At 39.8% G+C, this 21863-nt stretch overlaps 1 protein-coding gene across 2 annotated transcripts in view; it reads left to right on the top strand.

The window, feature by feature from the left end:
* The window catches only part of GADL1 (glutamate decarboxylase like 1), a 164427-nt gene that overhangs the window by 45284 nt on the left and 97280 nt on the right, over nucleotides 1–21863 (top strand). The window contains exons 7-11 of one of the 2 annotated variants that reach the window (XM_032408847.1): nucleotides 2047–2126; nucleotides 2249–2303; nucleotides 7589–7705; nucleotides 12027–12091; nucleotides 12349–12430. In XM_032408847.1, coding sequence (XP_032264738.1) covers nucleotides 2047–2126; nucleotides 2249–2303; nucleotides 7589–7705; nucleotides 12027–12091; nucleotides 12349–12430 — 399 coding nt within the window. The remainder of the gene's footprint in view (nucleotides 1–2046; nucleotides 2127–2248; nucleotides 2304–7588; nucleotides 7706–12026; nucleotides 12092–12348; nucleotides 12431–21863) is intronic. The other variant, XM_032408848.1, reaches the window with a different exon arrangement.

The raw sequence follows: 21863 nt of genomic DNA, 5'->3' as shown, positions 1-21863 counted from the left end.
TGACTGACTTATCTTTTGCCAGAGAGGGGAGCAAATACCATTTGTTTCTAAAGGCAGCAGCTACTTCTGAACTCCGGCCTTCTAGGTTTTTCCTTTCCTTGCAACTACTCAGCACATTTGAAGCATTGCCTTCTTTCTTTTCTTTTCTTTTTCTTTTTTTGTCTCTTCCAGGGCTCTTTTCCTCCTCTGATGCCTTTAGATGTTTAGACTTCAGTTTTGCAGACATTTTTTTTTTTTTTTATCTGTCCCTATCCATTTGAGATTGACATTGGATTCTACTTTGCCCTGAGGTAGCCAAATATAGCCCCACCAAAGCTATTCTTCATCAGCATACCAGTTTTTTAATTCAGCAGACCCATTGGTTGGGGACACTCTGCTATTTTTTAGGGCAAAGCAATGTGATTTTCCTATTGGCAAATGCCAGTGGAATAGGCTACTCTTTATCACCATGAGATCAATAGTTGGTTGCTAGAGTCCAAGTCTCTGGTGAGAAAGAATTCACCTTGGCTATGTCACCCTAGCTAGGGTGGGCTGATGTAGCAAGTAGAGAATTAATTACATTTTCATGTACATTCTTACTCCTCAATATGCATATGTTCTTCTAACAACTTGAAATGAGTGCATCCTACAGGCATTTGGCCGTGTCCTATTTGATACCTGGAAATTAATTATGTAGGGTGGTTTCATTTTTCCTGGTGATGTTACTTCTGCATTTATTTTTATAGAGTTGAAAAAAAAAAAGAGCTTCCAATAAAACTTTCTTGACAAAAGAAGAAAAAAAATTACCACATTTGAGGGACTATATCAAGTTAAGTGTGAAGGCATGACTACTCTTTTAATGTATTCATACCTACAAATTAAATTACTAAGGGTTTTTAGTACAATAAGGTCCTTTAGCACCTTCATTTTTCTGGCACGAGAAAGAATTAATTGACCACCTGTCCACACTAATGTATAAAGAGTGACATCTCCAATGTTTGAATGCTAATTATTTTATAGGCTTTATGTCGTAGGGAAGAAAAGGCCCAACAATCTAAGGCATATACTACCATTTCTAGTAAGAACTAGACCAGACCTAATTCTAGAGCCTCCTATTAGCCTCCTATTCATGCCAGGGCTGCATACAGTAAGGTGTCCATAAATTTTTATTACTTTTGTTATTATGATTTTAGCCACGTTCCTCTGTGTCTAATTTCAATCTTACATTCAATATTAAACGAGATTGGTCAAGTGTATGATCAGCATTTATAACCCATTGTTTGCTTTTGAAAATAATTAAATTCTTCTGTGGTTTGCGATTGCAATTTTTTTTTTTTTTAAGATTTTATTTATTTATTTGACAGAGAGAGACACAGCGAGAGAGGGAACACAAGCAGGGGGAGTGGGAGAGGGAGAAGCAGGCTTCCCACTGAGCAGGCAGCCCGATGTGGGGCTCGATCCCAGGACCCTGGGATCATGACCTGAGCCGAAGGCAGACGCTTAACGACTGAGCCACCCAGGCGCCCCTCGATTGCAATTTTTGAAACAGAGTCTCGCTCCCTACTCAGAGGGTTTTGAGTCAGCAGTGGACTGGATTCTGTTTCCATTCATGTTGAGTTTTATTAGTAGCATCAAGAGAAACTTCTCTCAATGTCAGGGAAAAACAACAGCTTCCAGTGACCAAGTTTGTTCCCTAGACTAGGCTCTGTGCTAGACCTTTTACAGATACTAACCCACTGAGTTCTGTGAAAAGCAGATGAATTAGGCTCTGACACACCCACCTGAAATGAGCAAATTGAGGCTTGGAGAGCGTACATTATTTTCTCAAGATTCCATAGCTGTAACTGGGAAAACTTGAAACTATACCCTGGTTTCTCTGATCCCAACCAAAGTCAGTGTTTTCAACCGCTATATTAAGGAGCTCGTTTGAATTACTACTTTCTTTTTCTTTTATACAATAACGTTCCAAAGATTGGGCTCAGCCATATGACTTCAGATAATAAGCAGTAGTTTTTTTCATGCTATGTATTCATGTTTTCCTTTTCCCCCTTGTCCCTTTTAATTTAGTGTCATTACTCTATGAAGAAAGCAGCCTCCTTTCTAGGGATTGGTACAGAGAATGTTTGCTTTGTGGAAACAGATGGAAGGTAATGGGGACAGGATCCGGAAGCCTGGTGGGCGGAGGGGGGAATTCATGCTTTTTAAAAAGCAGTACCAATGTTTGTTCATGACTAAACATACCTGAGTGCCTCAAATCTGTGTCTCCTAGAGGTAAGATGATTCCTGCGGAGCTGGAGAGGCAAATCTGGCAAGCCAGCAAAGAGGTGAGAGGGGGAAGAAAACGTAGGCCCGCGTCTGGGTATGAGGGAGGGAATGCAAACAGCCAGAATCGTTTCTGTGTGTGGGAGAGAGAAGAGAGCTTGTTAGAATTAAAATAGGAAAACTCATTTACAGATGTTCTATTTCCAGGTGCTTGGCTCTCCATGTTCTGTGCAGTTTCTCAGATGTTCTCATTCCCAGGTGGCTGGAGCCTGTTAAAACGCTGACATCACCATATTCCCGATTCTTGCCTAGAATTAGCCTGAAAAGATGAGCCCAGCCTCTCCAGCAGGGCCCCTGCATCCACTCTCCTACCTAACTATGGGCTGAAGTTCTGGAGGCCAGGCCAGTTGTCTCTGGGTTGCCTTCAGAATGATTTCGATTTCTTGATCAGTCTGTGCTCCGGGTTGCTTCCACCCAAAGCCCATCACAGGAACCATCCCCCTGCCTTGGGTCTGTGTCTAGTATGTCAGCTCTGGCAGAATGTCTGCTCTTCCTTAGCTGCCACAATATATTAAAGTTGGCATGGCCGTTGCTGGGATGGCAAGGCCTTGCCCTACTCACCTGCTATACTCCAGCCAAGGCTGGGCCCTGACACCTTTGTGGTGATCCATTGCCCTAGAGGCAGCCATCTTGCTTCTTGGACCGAAAGCCCGCTGGATTAGGTGCACCTGCTTCACTGCTTCCTCCCATCCCACCACAGCTCTCACTGCTTCGGAGCTTCAGGACTGTTCCCCCACAAGTTTCCAGTAGGTAGCAACAGAATCGGGCGCGAAACTGCTAAAGCTGCTGACAACTGAAAAGCCTTGTTTTGAGCTGGGTTAGAAGTATCTCTCTCTGTCTTTTTTTGCTTTGTTTTGTTTAAAAGATTTTATTTATTTATTTGAGAGAGACAGTGAGAGAGAGAGAGAGAGAGAGAAAAGAGTGTAAGCAGGGGGAGGGGCAGAGGGAGAAGCAGGCTCTCCACTGAGCACAGAGCCTGACATGGGGCTCGATTCCAGGACCCTGGGATCATGACACGAGAGGAAGGCAGACGCTTATCGACTGAGCCACCCGGGCGCCCCAGGTATATCTCTCCTTATAGGATTCCACACTCTAAGAAAGATAGGCTCTTTTATTTTTACTTTTTGTTTTAATACATTTCTGTTATTTTACTCTTTATATTTTTAATTTTTTCATAAAAATCACCTTGTCACCAGAGCATGCTAGTTCACTATATTTGGTTTGAAATTCTGTACTTAAAAATTCTTTTTTTTTTTAAAGATTTTATTTATTTATCTGACAGAGAGAGACACAGAGAGAGAGAGGGAACACAAGCAGGGGGAGTGGGAGAGGGAGAAGCAGGCTTCCTGCTGAGCAGGGAGCCCGATGTGGGGCTCGATCCCAGGACCCTGAGATCATGACCTGAGTCGAAGGCAGACGCTTAACGACTGAGCCACCCAGGCGCCCCTGTACTTAAAAATTCAGGTGTACTGGCTTCAGTTGTGTGTCCTTAGATCTATATTTATCTCTCTCTCTCTCTCTTTTTTTTTTTTAATATTCCAATAACAAGAGGACTTGAAACCTGTCTGGTGAGACAGATTATCAGATTTCATTCACTCTTGGGTAAAATTCTATATTACAACCTGTTTGTTCTGCTGTGAACCACAGATATTGTGTTCTAATTTTATCTTTTTTTTCTAGTTTTATCTTCTACAGAAGTTCCTATCAAAGAGAACTTTGTTTATGTCATTAATGCTTCTTGGTGGGGTGGGGGGTGTGTGGAAATATTGACTGTGATTTCTGTGTGGTTCATATGATTCCTTCCTTCCTCTCTCCCCCCTCTCTTTTTCTCTCTTTCTTTCTTTCTTGAATTGTAAACTTTTCATTATGGAAAATTTCAAATATATAAAAACTAATCTAACGAGTCTCTATATACCCATCATGCAACTTCAACAACTGTGAGCTTCTGCCCTGTTCTGCTTCTGCTCTGTTCTCTCTGTACCCCATTCCCTCCCACCACCACTAGATTAGTTTGAAGCAGATCTCACACATCATACCATTTGATCTATAAATAGTTCAGTATATCTGTAAAAAGGTATGTACTCTCTCTTTATTAAAAGAAAAAACCACACACACACCATTACAAGAAATAAATTCTTAGTATCATCAAATTTTATTCTATATTAAAATTTTTCCTCTTGCATTTTTTTAATAGCTGGCTTGTTTGAATAAGGATTCAAAGTCCATATATTGCATTTGGTTGATTCATCACACAAATCTTTTCTAATCTGTAGCTTCTCCCTCCTCCTTTTTTCTCTCCCTGCAATTGATCTGTTGAAGAAACCAAGTCCTTTGTCCTGTAGAGTTTTCCACAAGAGTTTTGTGGATCTTGTAGATTATGTCAAGAATTTGAGAATCTAAGTGCTCCCTCCCTTGTACAACCTATGTGTTCTCTATATTTCCTGTAATTTGTCAGTGGGATCTTGAGACTCAGTGGGATTCAGATTGGAAATTTTACCAGGAAGGCTTCACAGGTGGCATTTTGTCCTTCAATCAGGACACATCTCCTGTCTCTTTTCTTGCTAACATTGATCGGTGGGTTCTTGTATTATGAGTCCATCTATTACAGAGCTCCACATCAGCCTCTCACCTCATGATTTTTGCTGCCATTGATGATCATTGTCTAGACCCATTATTTCATTAGGTGATGTTCTTGTTCTCTCGTTCCTCCTTCATTTAGTAGGTTTACTACCAGGAAGGAAAACCTTCCCTCATTCTTATTTGGTTTCCCTAAGGGAACCGTTTGCACAACCAGGGCAGGATAAATGATTGATTCTTCCCCCTTGTGTACCAGTTTTCAGAATAGTGAGTTAGTTGCTTCGCATCTCCTAAAGATAGCCAAAATGGTTTTTCTTTTTTAGAATCATTAGGGATAATCTAGCATATTTGGTGGGTTTTATTCCACGGCAGTCATTGTTATTTTCATTGTACAAATTTTTGTTTGTTTCGGCAATGAAAGTACATGAAACTGACATATCCTAAAGTTGAGAACTTGCAAAGAGGAGTTTTGAAAAAGTGAAAATTGCTTTAGGCGCATTTTAAAGTAGGGGCATGGAGTGAGAGTTGGTATGTCTCCTCAGTTTTCTTTCAAGTTAGTTAAAACTTGAGCCTGGATTCACCAAGGACAAACCTTGTATCCATTCTGAGATAATATCTGGTGATTAGTTTATTTATTTATTTTTTTCAATAGCTTTAGACCTAGCTCTTTTGTGTCAAGCTTTGAGCTCGTATTGTTACAGGTGTGGGGATAGTACATTAATTTTTTTTTTTTTCCTGCTGGGATTCATTTCCCTGGCCCACCATAATCCATTAAAAATCTGTTGAGCAGTGACCTTTACTTGACGCCATTCCAAAGATGGTGAAAACCACAGAGCATCAGAGGTTCTAAAGTTCTCATGAAAAGATCAGACTCGTATAACTGCTGAATATTTGAAAGTATTTTTGTGTATGATTGTTTCACATGACAAACTTCCTTAGGGAATACAGTTCATCAGCAGCACACAATCAATACTGTTTCCACTGAATTTTCTCATTAATAGCAGGAGATACGAGAAAGGAAAAAAAAAGAAAGTTGGAAGGTTAAATCCAGGTTGCAAAAGTTTGATGTCTGGGGCCTGATATTTATAGCTAGATTGTTAAAAAGGTGAGGAAAACTCATTAATAGGCTGTAATAGCTTGCAAAAGTATTTTCTCACAACTGCCAGGGTGTCACATAGTTTACGAGGAACACTCCAAACATTAAAGACACCTTCCGTGTTTTTAGGAAATTACTTTTTCTCTTCCTTTTAATGATTGATGTAAATCTGGTCTCATTTTATTTCGGTCACTGACATGATAAAGATGTAATCTGTGGGTAGTTGAGCACAGGGAAGAATTCCCAAAGGAGGTGGTTCCCCAGGGGCTCCATCCCCCACTGGCCCTGCTCTAACAGTTTCCTGTGGACTGGAGTCCATGTGTCACAACCGTCTCCCCAGATGGCAAATGGATTCATTGTGTACCATCGCTTTGTTTCCTTTGCATCTCGATTTAAAGATGTGGCCCAAGTGTCATTGCTCTGCTCCACTTTCTATTGAGAAATAACTTCTTTCTGTCAAAGGTCAGCTAAATTGGAAGGAGTCTGGTTCAAAAGGAATAACTCCTGACATTAAATGGGACATAAAAATATATTGCAAGAACAACTGAGCTTTAAGATAAAACCGAGAGAACAAAATGACTCCATCCTAAATGGAGGTAAAATGACTTTTATAGGCAGGGAACACTCTTGTCCCTTAGTCCTCAAGTGCTCTAGTTTTAGGGTTCTCATCCCTTCCCCCACCCCTACCTTTGTCTGCAAATTATCCCTCCAGGACACTTCCACAGTGAGCAGTACATCTTTGCTGACATGCTGGGGCAAATCTGTGAGGAAACAACCTCATGCACTTCTCTCTACCTGGCTGCTATAAAGTTCCTTATGGGGCCAGGGTGCTTGGCTAGCTTGGCCGGAATTACCATCCATCTTTGTGTGTGTTCCCACAGTCTCCCTTCTCCCCGCCCACCTCTGTTGCCCTCTGGCACCTCTTCACTCTATAAGGTGCAGCCATCAGCTGTATGAAGAGGCAGAGTCATGGTAGGAGTGATGCAGGTTCTCTTTTCTAGAACATTCTAATGGATTTCTCTGTTGGGGCACCCATTTTGGAAAGTGTATCCCAATGAGGTTACACTATCCCCATTTGTTGCCAATTTGTACCTGATCACTCTCTTTGTTTTGTAACTGCACTTACTTGATAAGGAGACAGGCAGACAGACCTCTGTGGTTTGCACCTCGAGCTGTTTATTTTCCAATCATCTTTGTTTTTATTCTGTGGAGGTGTAACAATGCTGGCCTTCGGGACCCAGTGAATCACCCCCCAAAGGAGGTAGGAATCACACAGAAGGCCATTTTGCAATTGCAGTGGAGGTTACTCACTTTGTATGTGGGAAATCTAAAGAACAGAAAACACTTGAGAAAGAAAATGAGAGTAAAAACAGTTAAAGGTGCATGTGGAGTTGGGAAAAAAGACTCTTGTCATAGCATTGTCTTGGTTTCCTTGACCTCTTGGAAAGGACAAGGGACCATATTGTAGAGAAGCTGAAAAACACTGTGTCTGAATGATTACCTCCAAAGGAACCAGATAAATTTTTGGCTGCATAAACATTATGTTTACCAACCTACTACAGGACAGACTTAGTGGTGGTGGTGACGGTTCTTGTGTGTGGGTCCTCCTCACAGGGAGCAGCTCCGTTTCTCGTCTGTGCCACATCTGGTACAACTGTGTTGGGAGCCTTTGATCCTCTGGATGAAATAGCAGACATCTGTGAGAGGCATGGCCTCTGGCTTCATGTGGACGTAAGTGCATTTGTATGTGCGCATCGGGTTAACTTTCTAGTCTATTTGCAGCTTTGGTGGGAAATCTTTTGTGTTCTCAGAAACTAGACGTGAGGTCCCCAGCTACTTTAATTTAAGTGTGTATTTCTAATTAAGGGAAATAAATCTGCTTTTTTCCATAAGGTAATAGAGAAGAAGATGCCAAGACTTGATGTAAATTTTGGTTTTGTTTTCCAGATTCCATTTTATTTCCTCTTCTCCCACGAACCATTCTCTTTGGTCCCTTGCATCTGCTGTCACTGAGGCAGCACGGGATGAGGGACACATTGAACTACAAAATCAAGAGACTTTGACTTTGGGCTCCAGTCGGCCTCTTCTTCATTGCAACCTTAGCTGTTTGGGCTTTGGTTTCATTTATAAAGAGGGAAGTGGCTGATGTGGTCTGTAAAGTATCTTGTAGCTCTGCAATTACATGATTCCAATCAGCCGGCAAATGCAAACAGCTGCATTAATAATTGCATGCTATCATTAAAGCAGGTTTTATCTGGATCCATCATAGATAATTATTTGAGAGGGATTGGGATAACTTACATTCTTCATAATTTTCTGACTTAAAGAATTGGCTTTTTTTTTTTCTAACTAATTTTGTAAGTCCTGGGGTTGTTCATAATAAATTTTTTTCTTAATTAAAGGTAACTCTTTAAATTCTACTCATCCAGGGTTAAAAATCTGAATTCAGACAGTTATGAATGCTTGTTGAGCTTTTTGTGTTTTCTTTTTTCTTCTTCTTCTTCTTTTTTTTTTTTTTTTTGTAAAACTAGGAGTTAATTAGTTTGATTCAATCCAATAGAAGGGACGGTTGAACTTGCTGATGACACTGTAGGGAACTTTCTTCTGGTAAGTGAGTGATTCATAGCCTACTTGGCAGAAAAAGAAAGAATGCTATTTTTGACTTTTTGAACGGAAGGTAACAGCATTTGGGGGATATACCTACACACACTTTTATAGTTTGTATGATCTTAGGCTTTCAAAGTAAAGTGTCTTCGTTACAGAGAGAATTTTTCAGCAGCTCAAGGCTTTCATTAAGCATATGCTAATACTCGGTAAAAGCAGCCATGATATAAAGCTCACTCGAGTTCCGGGCTCTATTAGTATGCCAGTGACAATCCTTCAGGTGGATTATTTGTGACTTTAAATGGGATTGTAGCATTTGTATCTGTTCACATTTCAACTTTTATCTTACTGATTTTTATAGACTTCGGAGCATAATAATACATTATGTCCTAAAAGATAATATGAAGTGACTACTTTGTGACTGTGGAAATAAGGGGGAAAAATCAAATCTATCAGCAGTTGTACTTAAAAATTCCATTCTCATAAAAGAAACATCAAATATGGATTATATAGTTTATGGAAAGCATTGCAAGTACAGCAGTTTCTAAATTGGGAGTGAGATTAAGAGACTTGAGAGAGGCTCAGAGAGAATTGTGACTTAAAAGTATGAATGAAAACCTCCCTAGATTTTCTAAAACAAACTGAAGGTGGGATTTTTGAAGGAAACACTTTTATGAGGAAATGTTTAAGCCACACAAATTATTCGATTTGCACATAGTAGGCATCTAGTAGTATTAGACAGAATTGGACAACAGTTTATCTGACCTGGTAAAGAAATTAACTCTCAGATTGAGACAATATTCACTCATGCTTTAATATGACAGGCTGGATATAAGGTAATATTACATTATATTGTTATTGTAATAATATTGAATCTGTTGATAAAATTTGATAAAGGAGCACGTAGCTTATCTTGAAGAAACTTCGTACACCATGTATAGTTTATTAAGCTTAAAGATAAAAATCAACAAAATTGCAGTAGTTACCTTGGCCTGTTTGAAATTTTCTAGAAAATATTTTAAAAATCCTTTAAAATATTAAAACTGGCATCTACTTTATTTATTTTTTTAACTGTAATTATGGTTGCTGATCCTCCTGAGTGTTTCATAAAATCGAGTTGCCCTGCATATGTAACATATTTTATTCATTCTAAGATGCACTGATTTTGTTTACATTTTAACGGAGCTGAAGTTGGTATGCTGATGTCATTTTTTTTTTTCTTTCTTTGTGGTACACAAAAAATGGTGACTCACATTGGATAGTGTCTTATGTTTGGTTAATTACAATGCTTCTTTACACAACAGCATAAGGAAAACTTTAGTTTTCTCTTTCTCCAGGAGGGCAAATGTTACTTCAGCCTCTGCCTCAGACTAGAAAGTTCTGGCTGGTCTGGCTCTTCTCTGAGGCAGAGGCTGTGGCTGCTGCGAAACCTGGCGCTCCCAGCAGAGCGTCCTGACGTGTCCCGCCCACTCTTCGTTCCAAGTCCCAGGGGAGGTAGGAAACACTGTATTTAAAGTCAGGGGCTTTAGAAGCTGCCAGATCTCAATTCCACCCTTGCCTCCACTTCCCTGTGTGGATTGGTCTTACTATTAATTTCTTAACTAACGAATTAAAGAGAAAAATGTTAAGTAACATGGTAAGTGTGGTGCCCAACAGGTAGGCCTAGCTCCCTAAATGACGGCCCTCCCTGAGGTGAAAAACCTCGCTTCTTCAACAATTAGGTAATTGGTTTGCTGTTTTTGCAAGTTTGAGGGTTAGGAATTCAGAAAGTGAAGCAAATAGAAGTAGGGCACTGCCCTCGGGGCTGTGGTTCTTTTCCCATCAGCTCTTTTGAGGACTAAGTCTGTGGAGGAGCTGTTCCTGACCCTGCCAAGCCCCTCTAAACCAGGGAGCTAATGCCTCGAAAGAGTTGATGTGATTTTAAAACTTCCATGCACTAGGATTGGGAGCATTTGTTTATTTTTGGGGGGAAGAAGAGGAGGCAGAAGGTGGTGCAGGAGAAGGGAAGGTGTGTGAGTGTGGTGTGCGAGGCTCCTGAGCTCACCTCCTTCCATCACCTTCAGCTCCCCACGCTGTATTCTACCATGGGGACCTAAGCTATGATGTTATCCTGAAGCAGGAACGGGCTTTGGCTCCCAAATCTAATACTTAATGCCTGTGAGACCTCGGACAAGTCACCTCCCACCTCTGAACCTTAATTTTTCCACTAAAAGTTTGAGGTAATAATGACTCCATTCCCAAGGCAACATTGTGTGGTTTTGATAACCATGGAGGCATTCAACAGAGCCCAAGCTGGTCCCCTCAAATTGCCTCACAGCCATCACCTTTCCTCGCCCTACAGATTAAAACTTAGAAATCTGTTCAATTGCAAGGACCAGACTGACTTCCTTATTAGCCACGTTGATCCCCCTCTATTCCCTCCAGACTTCCTGACTGTGGGGCTTCCTTCCATTTCCTATTTTCAGCCATCTTGTCCTTTGTTCATAATGTATAAGTCTCCAGTGTACATCTTCCCAAAGTCCCGGGCTTCCTTTCTCTCACTCTTAGATTTTTGATTGGCAAAACCTTCTGAAAGCTGTTTGGCTGAAAAGATCTAATTAATAGGATTCACCTAGGCCCTTCCTCGTTGGCCATGAGTTCCTGTGTATCCCTCTATCCACCCTGTCAAGCACGAGCCGCATTTATTATTCTGAAGGTCAGCCCTCAGCCCATGCCTCACTATCAACGTTTGTACGTTGTGTCTGGGAGAACGCCATCTAGCGTTGCCAGGGATATTGTCTATCTTACTCTTCAATACGGAGAACAAACTGGTGGTTGCCACACAGGTGGGCTGGGGGGCGGGTGAAATAAGTGAAGGGGATGAAGAGGCACAAAATTCCTGTTATAAAATAAAGAAATCACAGAGATGAAAAGTACAGCATAAGGAAAATAGTCAATAATATTGTAATAATGATGTATGGTGACAGATGGTGACTACACTTATCTTGGTGAGCACGCAGTGATGTATAGAAGTGTCAAATTACTATGTCATACACTTGAAACTAATATATAACATTGCATAGCAGCTATGCTTCAGTAATGATACTGAAAGGTAAGAACAAAGGAGATTGTCTCTTTTAGATTCTAGATTAGAGAAGGCATGGACTGTGTCTTTTAAATCACTTTTTTGTCCACACACAAGCCAACAGGTGGATATACCAATTTCTTTATGATGTGTGAATTTAAATCCTAAGGGTCACGGGAGGCCATCTACTGTGATGAGGCTCTCCTTGCCCGAGTGAGAGCCAGTGAGCAAAAATGTTTGGTGTGTACATTGCTTAACATCTGCTTAAAACAAAGTATGGAGTAAGGCACATCAAGGTTGTCACTCAGAGTTTTCTATGTCAGTGGACTGGCCGACAAATAACATTGAAATAACATTGTTGTGATTATGTAAATATCTCAACAGGCTTCTTGGGGTGGCTCAGCTTTGATGTCGAGGAAGTACCGCAAGCTTCTGCAGGGCATCCACAGGTAAATGTTGTTTGGGGGCCCAGCACCTCTTATTTAGGCAAGGGAACCTCTCTGGATCTTGCACACTTAAGCGACACAGTGAAAACACAGAGACAAAGTAACTGCTTTCCTTGAAAACTCCAAGCTACCCCAGAGGACTCAAACCAGCAATCCCGTTGAGAACATGAATACTTGTGCTGCTAATGAAAGTATTCTTTCCTCCAGTAGAAGCACATTAAGTTCCCTCCTTCCCTTGTCCTTTTTCTTTTGCATAACAGAGCTGACTCCGTGGCCTGGAACCCCCACAAGATGCTGATGGCTGGAATTCAGTGCTGCGCTCTCCTGGTAAAAGACAAATCTGTGAGTTTTCCTCTTCTGGCCTTTGGGCTTCGAAAGGGGTTAAACTACTGTGTTTGCAGAGGCTCATTTTTGCTTACATTTTGGTGCTTTGGGACCGATATAGATGAAGGTCTTTGGTAAATGTTGGTGGCATGGAAAGGAAAAATATACAGACTCAGATAAAAAAAAAAAATCTAGCGTTTCTGCTCAGGTGATTCTGTGGATTAGAATTCGCTATTATATAATCTCATTAGTTATAGCAAAATGGTCTCTCTTGCCCTCATTTGGATTATATTTTAAACCTCAGTTTTAAACATTGCCAAGATTTTGTTCTCCTTGATTAAGTCTGGGATTTAAGTTATCTTGAAACTTCTGCTTGCTGAGAAAGTGGAACAGATGTGTGTCATACATTAAATTGAATGCCTAATATGCTTAGCTAGGGCTTAACAGCGCATTTATACAGGAAGATGTTAGTTCAGGGCTGATCACCAAACACGGATTTATTAGCTTCTTTGGGAACATTGCGGGGAGTTTGGAAACATGTCTGGATCATGGTGGGGCAAGTGGGAAGGAGTTGCTGAGTTTCTCCTGGCCACAGGTATAAACCCCATGTTTTTTTTCTGGGTAAAATAAGGATTCTTGTGGGAAGTGGCCCAGGCTGGGAAGTGCCACTTCATTCTTAGAAATGCCTCTTCAAGATATATGTGCAGCATGTGGGTGATCTTTCTCAGCCATCTGTTTACATTTTTTTCTTAGGGGACTCCCTTTGCCAATGCTAAAGTCATTTTCTCTTTTTAAGGAATTTTATTTCAAATGAAAGCCATATTTAAAATTAAAACCTAGTCTTGCATGTGCAGATATTTACAACTCTCTTTAAAAATGAATTGTGACATTTGTATGGCAGAGCCCTTTGTGTTTTGAGATGTCCAAACAGAATATGGTAGGGACCAAGGGCAGGCCTCCCAAACTGTACCCCAATGGCATATTGATTATTTTGAATGGAAGGTACTTGGGAATTAGCCAGTGCAAGGACACTGGGGCCCCCTCTGTCTTCCTGAAAGCAAGAAACAAATCTCCCTTATGAAAGGTACCCTCCCTGCAGTAAGAAGTAAGAAGACATCTTACCCCCAGAGACGGGAACTTTAAAGCCAAGAAAGCTGTAGAAACAAACCTGTTACGTTTTTACTAATCCACTACCTCAGCCCCAATTCTGCTTAGAATTCCTTACTAATTAAAACTCCCAAACATCTGTTTTCTTTATCCTGTCCATTCCTCACAAATTTATTGTCTCACTGTCTGAAATGTATAAAAACAGCCGTGGTCCTTTGTTTGAGTCTCAATCTCATTATTTGGCCTCCATGTGCACATCATAAAACTTTGTTGTTGTTTTTTTTTTCCTGTTAATCTGTCTTCATGTAAATTTAATTCTTAGTCCAGCTAGAGGAACCTAGGACAAAAAAAAATTTCTTCCTCCCCTTCAGGATCCATCAGAAACTATGAACAGATTCTGCACTTAGAGATAGAGACACTTTCGTAAATATGAATTGATTCCCTAATATTTTATGAGGTTGGCTATTGTTGGCTATATTCAATTCCATTTCACTTTTTTGCATTTAACTCCTTAAGTTATGACTTCACTTTATAATGGAAAGGTAGTTTAAGATTACTGTATCATTGTGAACCAAGTAACATCCTCAGGTTACCCGTACTTACATATTTAGGACATGACAGAGTTAGGAATAAACCCAGGTTTTCCCTTGCTCTAGATATAAGAACAAAAATATGTCAAGCATCCCTTATGTGCCAAGCGTTCTACATCTGCCTTCTCCTCAGTCAGCTGATCTGAATGACATCCTTATCTGTTGGTGTGATGCTCTCAGAAGTAGAAAATTCAGACCCCAAATTTTATGACTACTCTTTTAAATAATGTTCTAGCTTTTATACGTTTTTCTTGTCAAATGGTGTTTGAGTGATTTAGCCAAGAATTGATTTGCATTTATGTACTTGAGGCAATTCAAAATTTTCTAGATCATCTAACTCTATTACAGGGCTGATAATTTTATTTTATTTTTTTAAAGAATTCATTCCTGGATCTCAATAAAAACAACACCCATGTCGACTCACATGGCAGGAATTAAGAAGTTAGGAAAATTGCATGCATTGTGCAAAGGATTGAACACTTTTACCATTTTTTTAAAATAAAAGATTATTTTTAAATTAACTGGAATGGAGAGCTGAACCATGAGAGATGAGATATGACAATCAGCTTAAGAAGTTTTGCATTGGCAATCTTCTATCTCTTTTGTACCTATTTTCTGCCTCTGTTCTCTTTCATACTCATTCATTCATCATTCGAGCAACACTAACTGACTTCCTGTGTAGGCCAGGTGCTGTGCTAATTCTGGGCTTATGAAACAGAAACATTCCCTGTAGTCAAAGAGCTCATAATCTTACAGAGGAGACAATGAACAAAATGTTCCTATTTAATTCTTTATTATTTTGATAAGTGGTCCGAGGAATGTGTTAGATGCTGTTGATCATGTATTCTATAGCCATTCCAACCTCCTTCCTTTCTCCCTCCTGATACCCATCTAACCAGGCTCCCTCACACTGGGAACCACCATATGACAGTCGTGGTCAGTACGTTATAGAGGAAATGTGAGGAGGCTCTTGAGAAAGGTTTTACTTGCAGCTAGGGGTGATACACATAAGAGGAGAGCATTCTTTCCCTTACTTCTATCTTGAATGCTGTTGATTCAGAGCATGATACATGGAGCTCTGATAGCCACCTAGCAACCATAAGATGATGCCCCTAAATCAAAAGGTGAACGTGCACAGAATGGCAGAGCATAAAGGGGACAAGTTGTGGTCTTGAATAATGATTTTGAAATGTTTCACGAATCCTGGAAGTGATACTGGCAAACATTTTGTTAGGGGTCATTATTATTGCTGAAACCACTTCCATTGGGTAATCTGTCTCTTGCAGCCAAATGCACTCCTATCTGATACAGAACAGAGTGTGGTACTCAGAGAATACATAGCAGGGGGACCTGGGATGTTTCGGGTGGAAGAAACAGAACATACACAGTTTTTAAGAAAGGAAGGTCCTTTTCATTTTGTTTAATTTTAATTTTTTTTAAAGATTTTATTTATTTGAGAGAGAGAGAGCAACTGAGCGGGGGGGGGGGGGGGGGGGCAGAGGGACAAGCAGACTGTCCGATGAGTGTGGAGCCCAACGCGGGGTTCAATCCCAGGACCCTGAGATGATGACCTGAGCCGAAGTCAGATGCTTCATTGACTCAGACACCCAGGTGCCCCAGGAAGATCCTTTTGATTTTAGAAACTGAAAAAAGTCCATTGTAGCTGAAGCACAGGGAATAATGCTAAGACTGACACGAGACAAGGCAGTGGATATAACATGTAGAGTCTTCAACCATTTTAATGATTTTAGTCTTGATCTTCAGGACAAAGAAAGAATTTTAAAACCAGGGAGTAATCTGAAAAGATTTTCATTTAAGACAAAGAATTGGAGGTGGACAAGAATGGATGCATGGATAAGAAGAAGCTTGCAGTATCCAAGCAAGAGTTGATGGCAGGGGAGATGGAAAAATGTGATGAAATTCAAGATCTACTTTACCAATCCACTGGACAGGGCTGAATTACCAGTTATATGTGGGAGATGAGGAAGAAGCAAGTGTCATAGTTGACTATCTGCTTATTGATATGGCAACTGAGTGAATGTTCCTGTGTGGGCAGATGGAAATTGCTGGAGGAGGAGAAGATTTGAGAGTGAAATATCTTGATTTTAGCATTGGCTACATTAAATTTGGGATTCCTATGAAGTTTTCAAGTGAAAGCAGTTGACATGTAAATCCAGAGCTAGGAAAAGGGGTCTGGGCTGGAAAAGTATATTGGGAATGGCTGACACGTAGGTGTTCTCCAAGGTCCCTGAAGTGGAATGGATTGCCTTGGGAGGACCTCAGGAGTGAGAAGAAAAGCGGGTATAGAACTTAGTCCTGAGGAGCTTCAGAGTCTGTGAAAGCTGAGGTTGGAACGGCCGGGGAGATAGGAGGAAGATCAGGAAAGAGCGTCACTAATGAAATACTCCTTGAGGGTTGAGTATTATGAGGAGTGTCCATGACCGTCACCCTTTGTGTTGAAGCTGAAATGTCACCTCCTTAAGGAAGAGATCCCAGACTCTCCAGCTGGACTGGCATCTCCCCATTATTCTTTCTCAGACCCCGTGCCCTTCCTGTAAGTGCGCATCATGATTTGTAATTATGATTTCCCATGTATTAACTTCTCTTCTTTCTAGAACATAAGCTGTTTGAAGATAGGGACTATGCCATCATATTTGCCACTGTATCTGCAGTGCTTAGCAAGGATTCACTGAACAAGGACAAAATTAAAATCCACTGAAAAATTTAATGCTTAAATGAATGAAAAAGCCTCAGAAATATTTGCCATCATGTCAGCAATTACTAGCAGTTCCCAGTTTCTCCCCTCTCCCAAATTATTCCTTTTGAGAGCTCTGAGATAACAATGATGAAAATTGCAATTGATGAGTTTTATTGCCGCAGTCCTAACACAAGGCTTGAGCGTGCCTCCAGCGGTAATTGATGAATAGCGGTTTTAATTTGGACTTACTTCTCCAGTTAATGGAAGGGGTAACTCTAGTTAAAAGAAAGCAAATTACTTAGTGAATACACTTCTGTTAAGGGAAAAACTAATTCCCTAATTTGTACCCTCAAAGCCCTGACATTCACAATGCTGTTTTCCTGATTGACCAGCTGTGGTGTTTGTATTTTGAAAGACGTGTATTAGTAAAGAAGACTACTTCCAAAACCAAGCCGAGCTGCTCCTCTCAGAGTTGTACTATCACCAACCGTCTATGCATCATAGGGACAAAAAGAAAATCAGACATTAAAAAAAAACAACTGTGATTATAAATAGGTTGACTTCAGATGTAAATGCTGGCACTACATGGCTGTTTTGGATCAAACACAATTTTGATGCTTTGATCTAAAAGAAAAGGCAATATATCCTAAGAATCAGTTGCATAGATGGGGAAAATCTCAATATTGGCTTTTTGATTTTTAGTGGGACTTTTTAGTTAAAAAAAAAACAAACCTAACAGATATATGAGAATGAGAAACATGCTAATCAGATGACTTTTTGAGTATAGATTTTTCCTCTCCATTTCTACTGACCATTATCACCCGATATTAACTCACAGGCACTTCCAGTTTTACTGAACAATTTCACTGAACGATTTTTTTTTTTTTTTTTTTTTAGAAAGACCATGTTGATCTTGTGGATTTTTTTTATTATGTCCGTTTTTATATGTTTATTTCAGAAGTTATTCAGATGCATCATAGATGAATCAGAAAATTCAGATATGGAGAAAAATGAAAAAACAGTGACAGGATACGATACTTGAAGATGCCCTTTTATGCATTTTCTTCTGCACATATACATTTAAGTGTATACATATGCACATACCTAATCTAAAAAAATTATAACATATTTTGCTTTTAGCATGCTCTTTTTGTTTACCCAAATGCTTTTTGTTTAGCTAATATGCATTCTGTACATTTTTTTAAAGATTTTATTTGTTTATTTATTTGTCAGAGAGAAGGAACACAAGCAGGGGGAGTGGGAGAGGGAGAAGCAGGCTCCCCGCTGAGCAAGGAGCCCAATCTGGGGCTCCATCCCAGGACTCCGGGATCATGATCTGAGCCGAAGGCAGACGCTTAACGACTGAGCCACTCAGGCGTCCCATTCTATACATTTTTATTAGCTGTGTTGTAGTCTGTCATTTTGACATATTATAATTAACTTTACCATCTTGTTAATCCTGACCCATTAAGTTGTTTTAGAATATGTGCTGCCGAAGCACGCACTCAATTAGGTTGTTTTAATGTTTGACCATTAGAGATTTGGCTGCCATGTTTGAGGCTGAATCTTCATGTATATCCTATATTCTTTCCTTATAATAAATTCCTAGACATAGAAGAGCTATGATCATCTTTCATGATGCTTTTTATACTTAATTCCTAATTTTCCTTGTAAAATACCTCTTACATGAGGTGCCTGGGTGACTCAGTGGGTTAAGACTCTGACTCTTGATTTCAGCTCAGGTCATGATCTCAGGGTCGTGAGATTGAGCCCCACGTCAGGATCCATGCTCAGTGGGGAGTCTGCTTGGGATTCTCTCTGTCCCTCTGCCCCTCTCCCTGCTCACCCTCTCCCTCTCTCTCTTCCATAAATAAGTAAATCTTAGAATACTGTTTACCTTCTCCCTAGCAAAGTATGTATGTGTGTTAAATCTTTGACAATCACAGGAGTTTTTAGCTTGTCAGTTTAGTAGGCAAGACATCTGTACAGCCACATTTACAGACACACACATAAGCATTTTCCTTCTAATTTTATCTATTGACATTGCTCCTTCTGAGGGATCTTCTTTAGACAGAGGTATTGACATGGGACTCGGCTAGGTTTCAAATGTGAGACCAATAAGCTTGCAATTCTTTTCTTCATTCTAGAGGAGGATCAGAATGTAGTCCCAGTTATTCTTTAGGAGAAGGAGTAGCGGGAAGAAGAGAATAGGAAATTCATTCAGCACACGCACCAAAGGTGTACTATGGGCCAGGTCCTGTAATGCAAAGCGAAAACGAGAAAAGGGAGCATGATATCATCTCTCAATATGGTCCCCCGGGAGAAGGCAGAGAGTTTTCAGCCCCATTTATATTTTTATTCTGAGTGGTAACTGATACTGCAAATGACAATTACTGTATGCCATTAAAAAAATTGTGCAAGGAAGGAAAGAAGGGAAAGTAGATTTATCAGAGAAACTAGAACACACTGTGCCTGCTTTTGTGAGGATTTTTTTTTAGCTCTTATTTTTCTTCATGGAGTTCCTATGGAAGTGCTATTGGGTGGTTTGAAAATACTGAACAATCTGATCATCAAAGAAATTCTTTTTTTTTCATGCCAGAGAACACTCACACTTCCCCTGTACACCGATATTATAAGTTTCTGTGGAATGACAGCCTCCTAGATAATGTGGCAGAAAAAGGGGAAGGTAGGTGTTTAAAACTGATTAGAAAAAAGAAGCATTTCACTTGTAGGAGAGACATCAATCTCCTGTGCTTGATGCTGCCAAAATTATTCTCTGTGTCTTGGATGTTCTTGCATGAACAGAGAGAAGTTTTAGAATTTTCAGCAAGGTTGAGATTGCATAAGACTGGCAGAATTCATCAAATTCATGGTTGGTAAATAGCCCTTTCCTTTTTAAATTCTTGGTTTTTTTTTTTTTTTAATTGTAATAAACCAAAGTTGATTTTCTTTTCAGGAAGCTTTTGGAAATGTGTGCATATGCGTGTATATATGTGTGCATCACATAAAAAAAAAAAACCCTCACGTAGTGTTATCAGTCATGACAAACACTGTTTTCATGTCTGCTTTCCTTCTCCATGAGGTAAAGGGATATAATAATGTGAGAGTTGAACATATTCAAAATCCATTATGTCTTTCTCCACCAAACAGACCGGTAATACTGGGTTTTGGGGTTTCTGTGTTGGTACTGAAATTGTCATTAATTCTAACAAAGGATTTGCACTTTGTTTTAGATCTATGCTCCATATAGCCTAATATATTAATTCCTCTGTGAACTGTGGCTCCAAGGGATGAATTATTGCATAACTGTGGTTGTACTACTATTCAATCAGTAGTTACCTACATGTCATAAATGGGGTAAGTCCCAAATGCAGAACCTATTCCATGGTTCTTGGAATCATGTATATAGCAGACTGAGCTACTAGAGAGCAGAAGGGGTCTTATTCATTGCTGTAGTCCCACTACTTAGTACAAAGCCTCACACTCGATGCTAGGTGAAATGTTTCCCGAAGTTAACTTACTTTGGGTCTTTTTCCAATACCATCAAATGGTTGTGTGTTTTAAATCTGTTACCTGCAGTATGAAGTAGCATGCCCTTTATCATCACAGCCTGATCTCTTTCAAATCTTAAAAAGTGTCCTTCCTGCCAGTATGTTGGAATTTTGACAGGGTGTAGAAATTGTTTGTCTTAGCCATATGGTTTGACATATCCATTACCTCCTCACGTCCCATTTCATGTTGGCTCTTAAAAAAAGTCTTTACTCTAAACTGTGCCAACATTTGGCCTTTTATCTACATGCCTCAGAGACCAATAATAAATCAGTGACTCATGCTTTCTTTTTTCAGAAACCATATTGTCTTTCCCCTAGGACTTATTTTCGTTTTAGTGTCTAATGGTGCTGTTCTTTATTGGCGACTGGACAAGCGGAAGAGACACTTGCTTTTCTAAGGGTCCCTGGGTCCTCTCTTGACCCTTTCTAATGGACAGAATAACATTCACAATCTGCCAGTTTGCTGGTCCTGACTGTTTGTAATATTGGATCCAGTATCTTGGCCAACAGCTTCCCAATTTCATCCTTGAGTTCCTTCAAACTTTTGGGTGACTGCCACCTGGTCCTACTGATTAAGCTACATTAATTTCGTCAGTTTGACTTAGATGAGTTGGGGTGTTGCCCACTATGTGATTTAATATCTTCTGCCTGTCTATTTCTGGAGAACCCTAAGAGTGTGGGAATCTCTCTGATATCCTTCCAGGTAAAGAATTCATTCTTCATGGCAGCCATCCCATTTCAGTAGGGGACCCCAACCTTTGCCTCTCTGCCAATCATCACAGAAGACTTCAGATTTGCAAAGAAATGATGAAAAAGAAAAAAAAATGAAATTCTACCTTTGTGTCCTAGCAGTTGAAAATACCCCAGAAGGAGGATTCTATTTACAGAATGATTTTTTTTTTTTCTGTCCTAACTGAAAACCAAAAACTGATTAGGGTCTCATAATCTGGGAGAATTACATAAGCTAAAATCTATGAAAAATGAGAAACATAGGGTAAGGGCATAAAAGGAAACCTGGAATGAAACTAATGGAAAAATTCCTGCCATAATTAGCATGCTACACCTGCCTCAGGTGGATAAAAGTTGGTTTTTGCATTTTTATAGGATTCCAAGCATCTGCCATTTTTTTTTTTTTTTTTTGCCCTTTATTTTACTATGACCTCATTGCAAAAGGATTTCTCTTCTATTTCCACTCTCTGATATGATGCTGGAGGCCCTTTTGGCTTCTTGGAATAAATTGTTCTATTTGCTTTCCTTTGTACAATTCTAGTTGTCATATATGTTGTTTTCCAAGGAAGATATCTGAAAACATACCTGACATTCCTAATTGGGCTTTCCAGCTTTGTTGTTTCAAGGACAAAAACTTTCAGGGAGTTAATTTTTTTCTGGGTTTTCTTCCATATGATTCAAAGTGTCAATATGAGTCCCTGTGAAGAGAATGATTCTTGATTTTGTAGACTCAGAGGTGGTAAATGTAGATTTATTTTATATAGGCTTTTAATAAT

The sequence above is a fragment of the Phoca vitulina genome, unplaced genomic scaffold, assembly GCF_004348235.1.
Source record: "Phoca vitulina isolate PV1807 unplaced genomic scaffold, GSC_HSeal_1.0 scaffold10, whole genome shotgun sequence".
NCBI lineage: Eukaryota > Metazoa > Chordata > Mammalia > Carnivora > Phocidae > Phoca > Phoca vitulina.
This window is presented reverse-complemented; position numbering and strand designations above follow the sequence as displayed.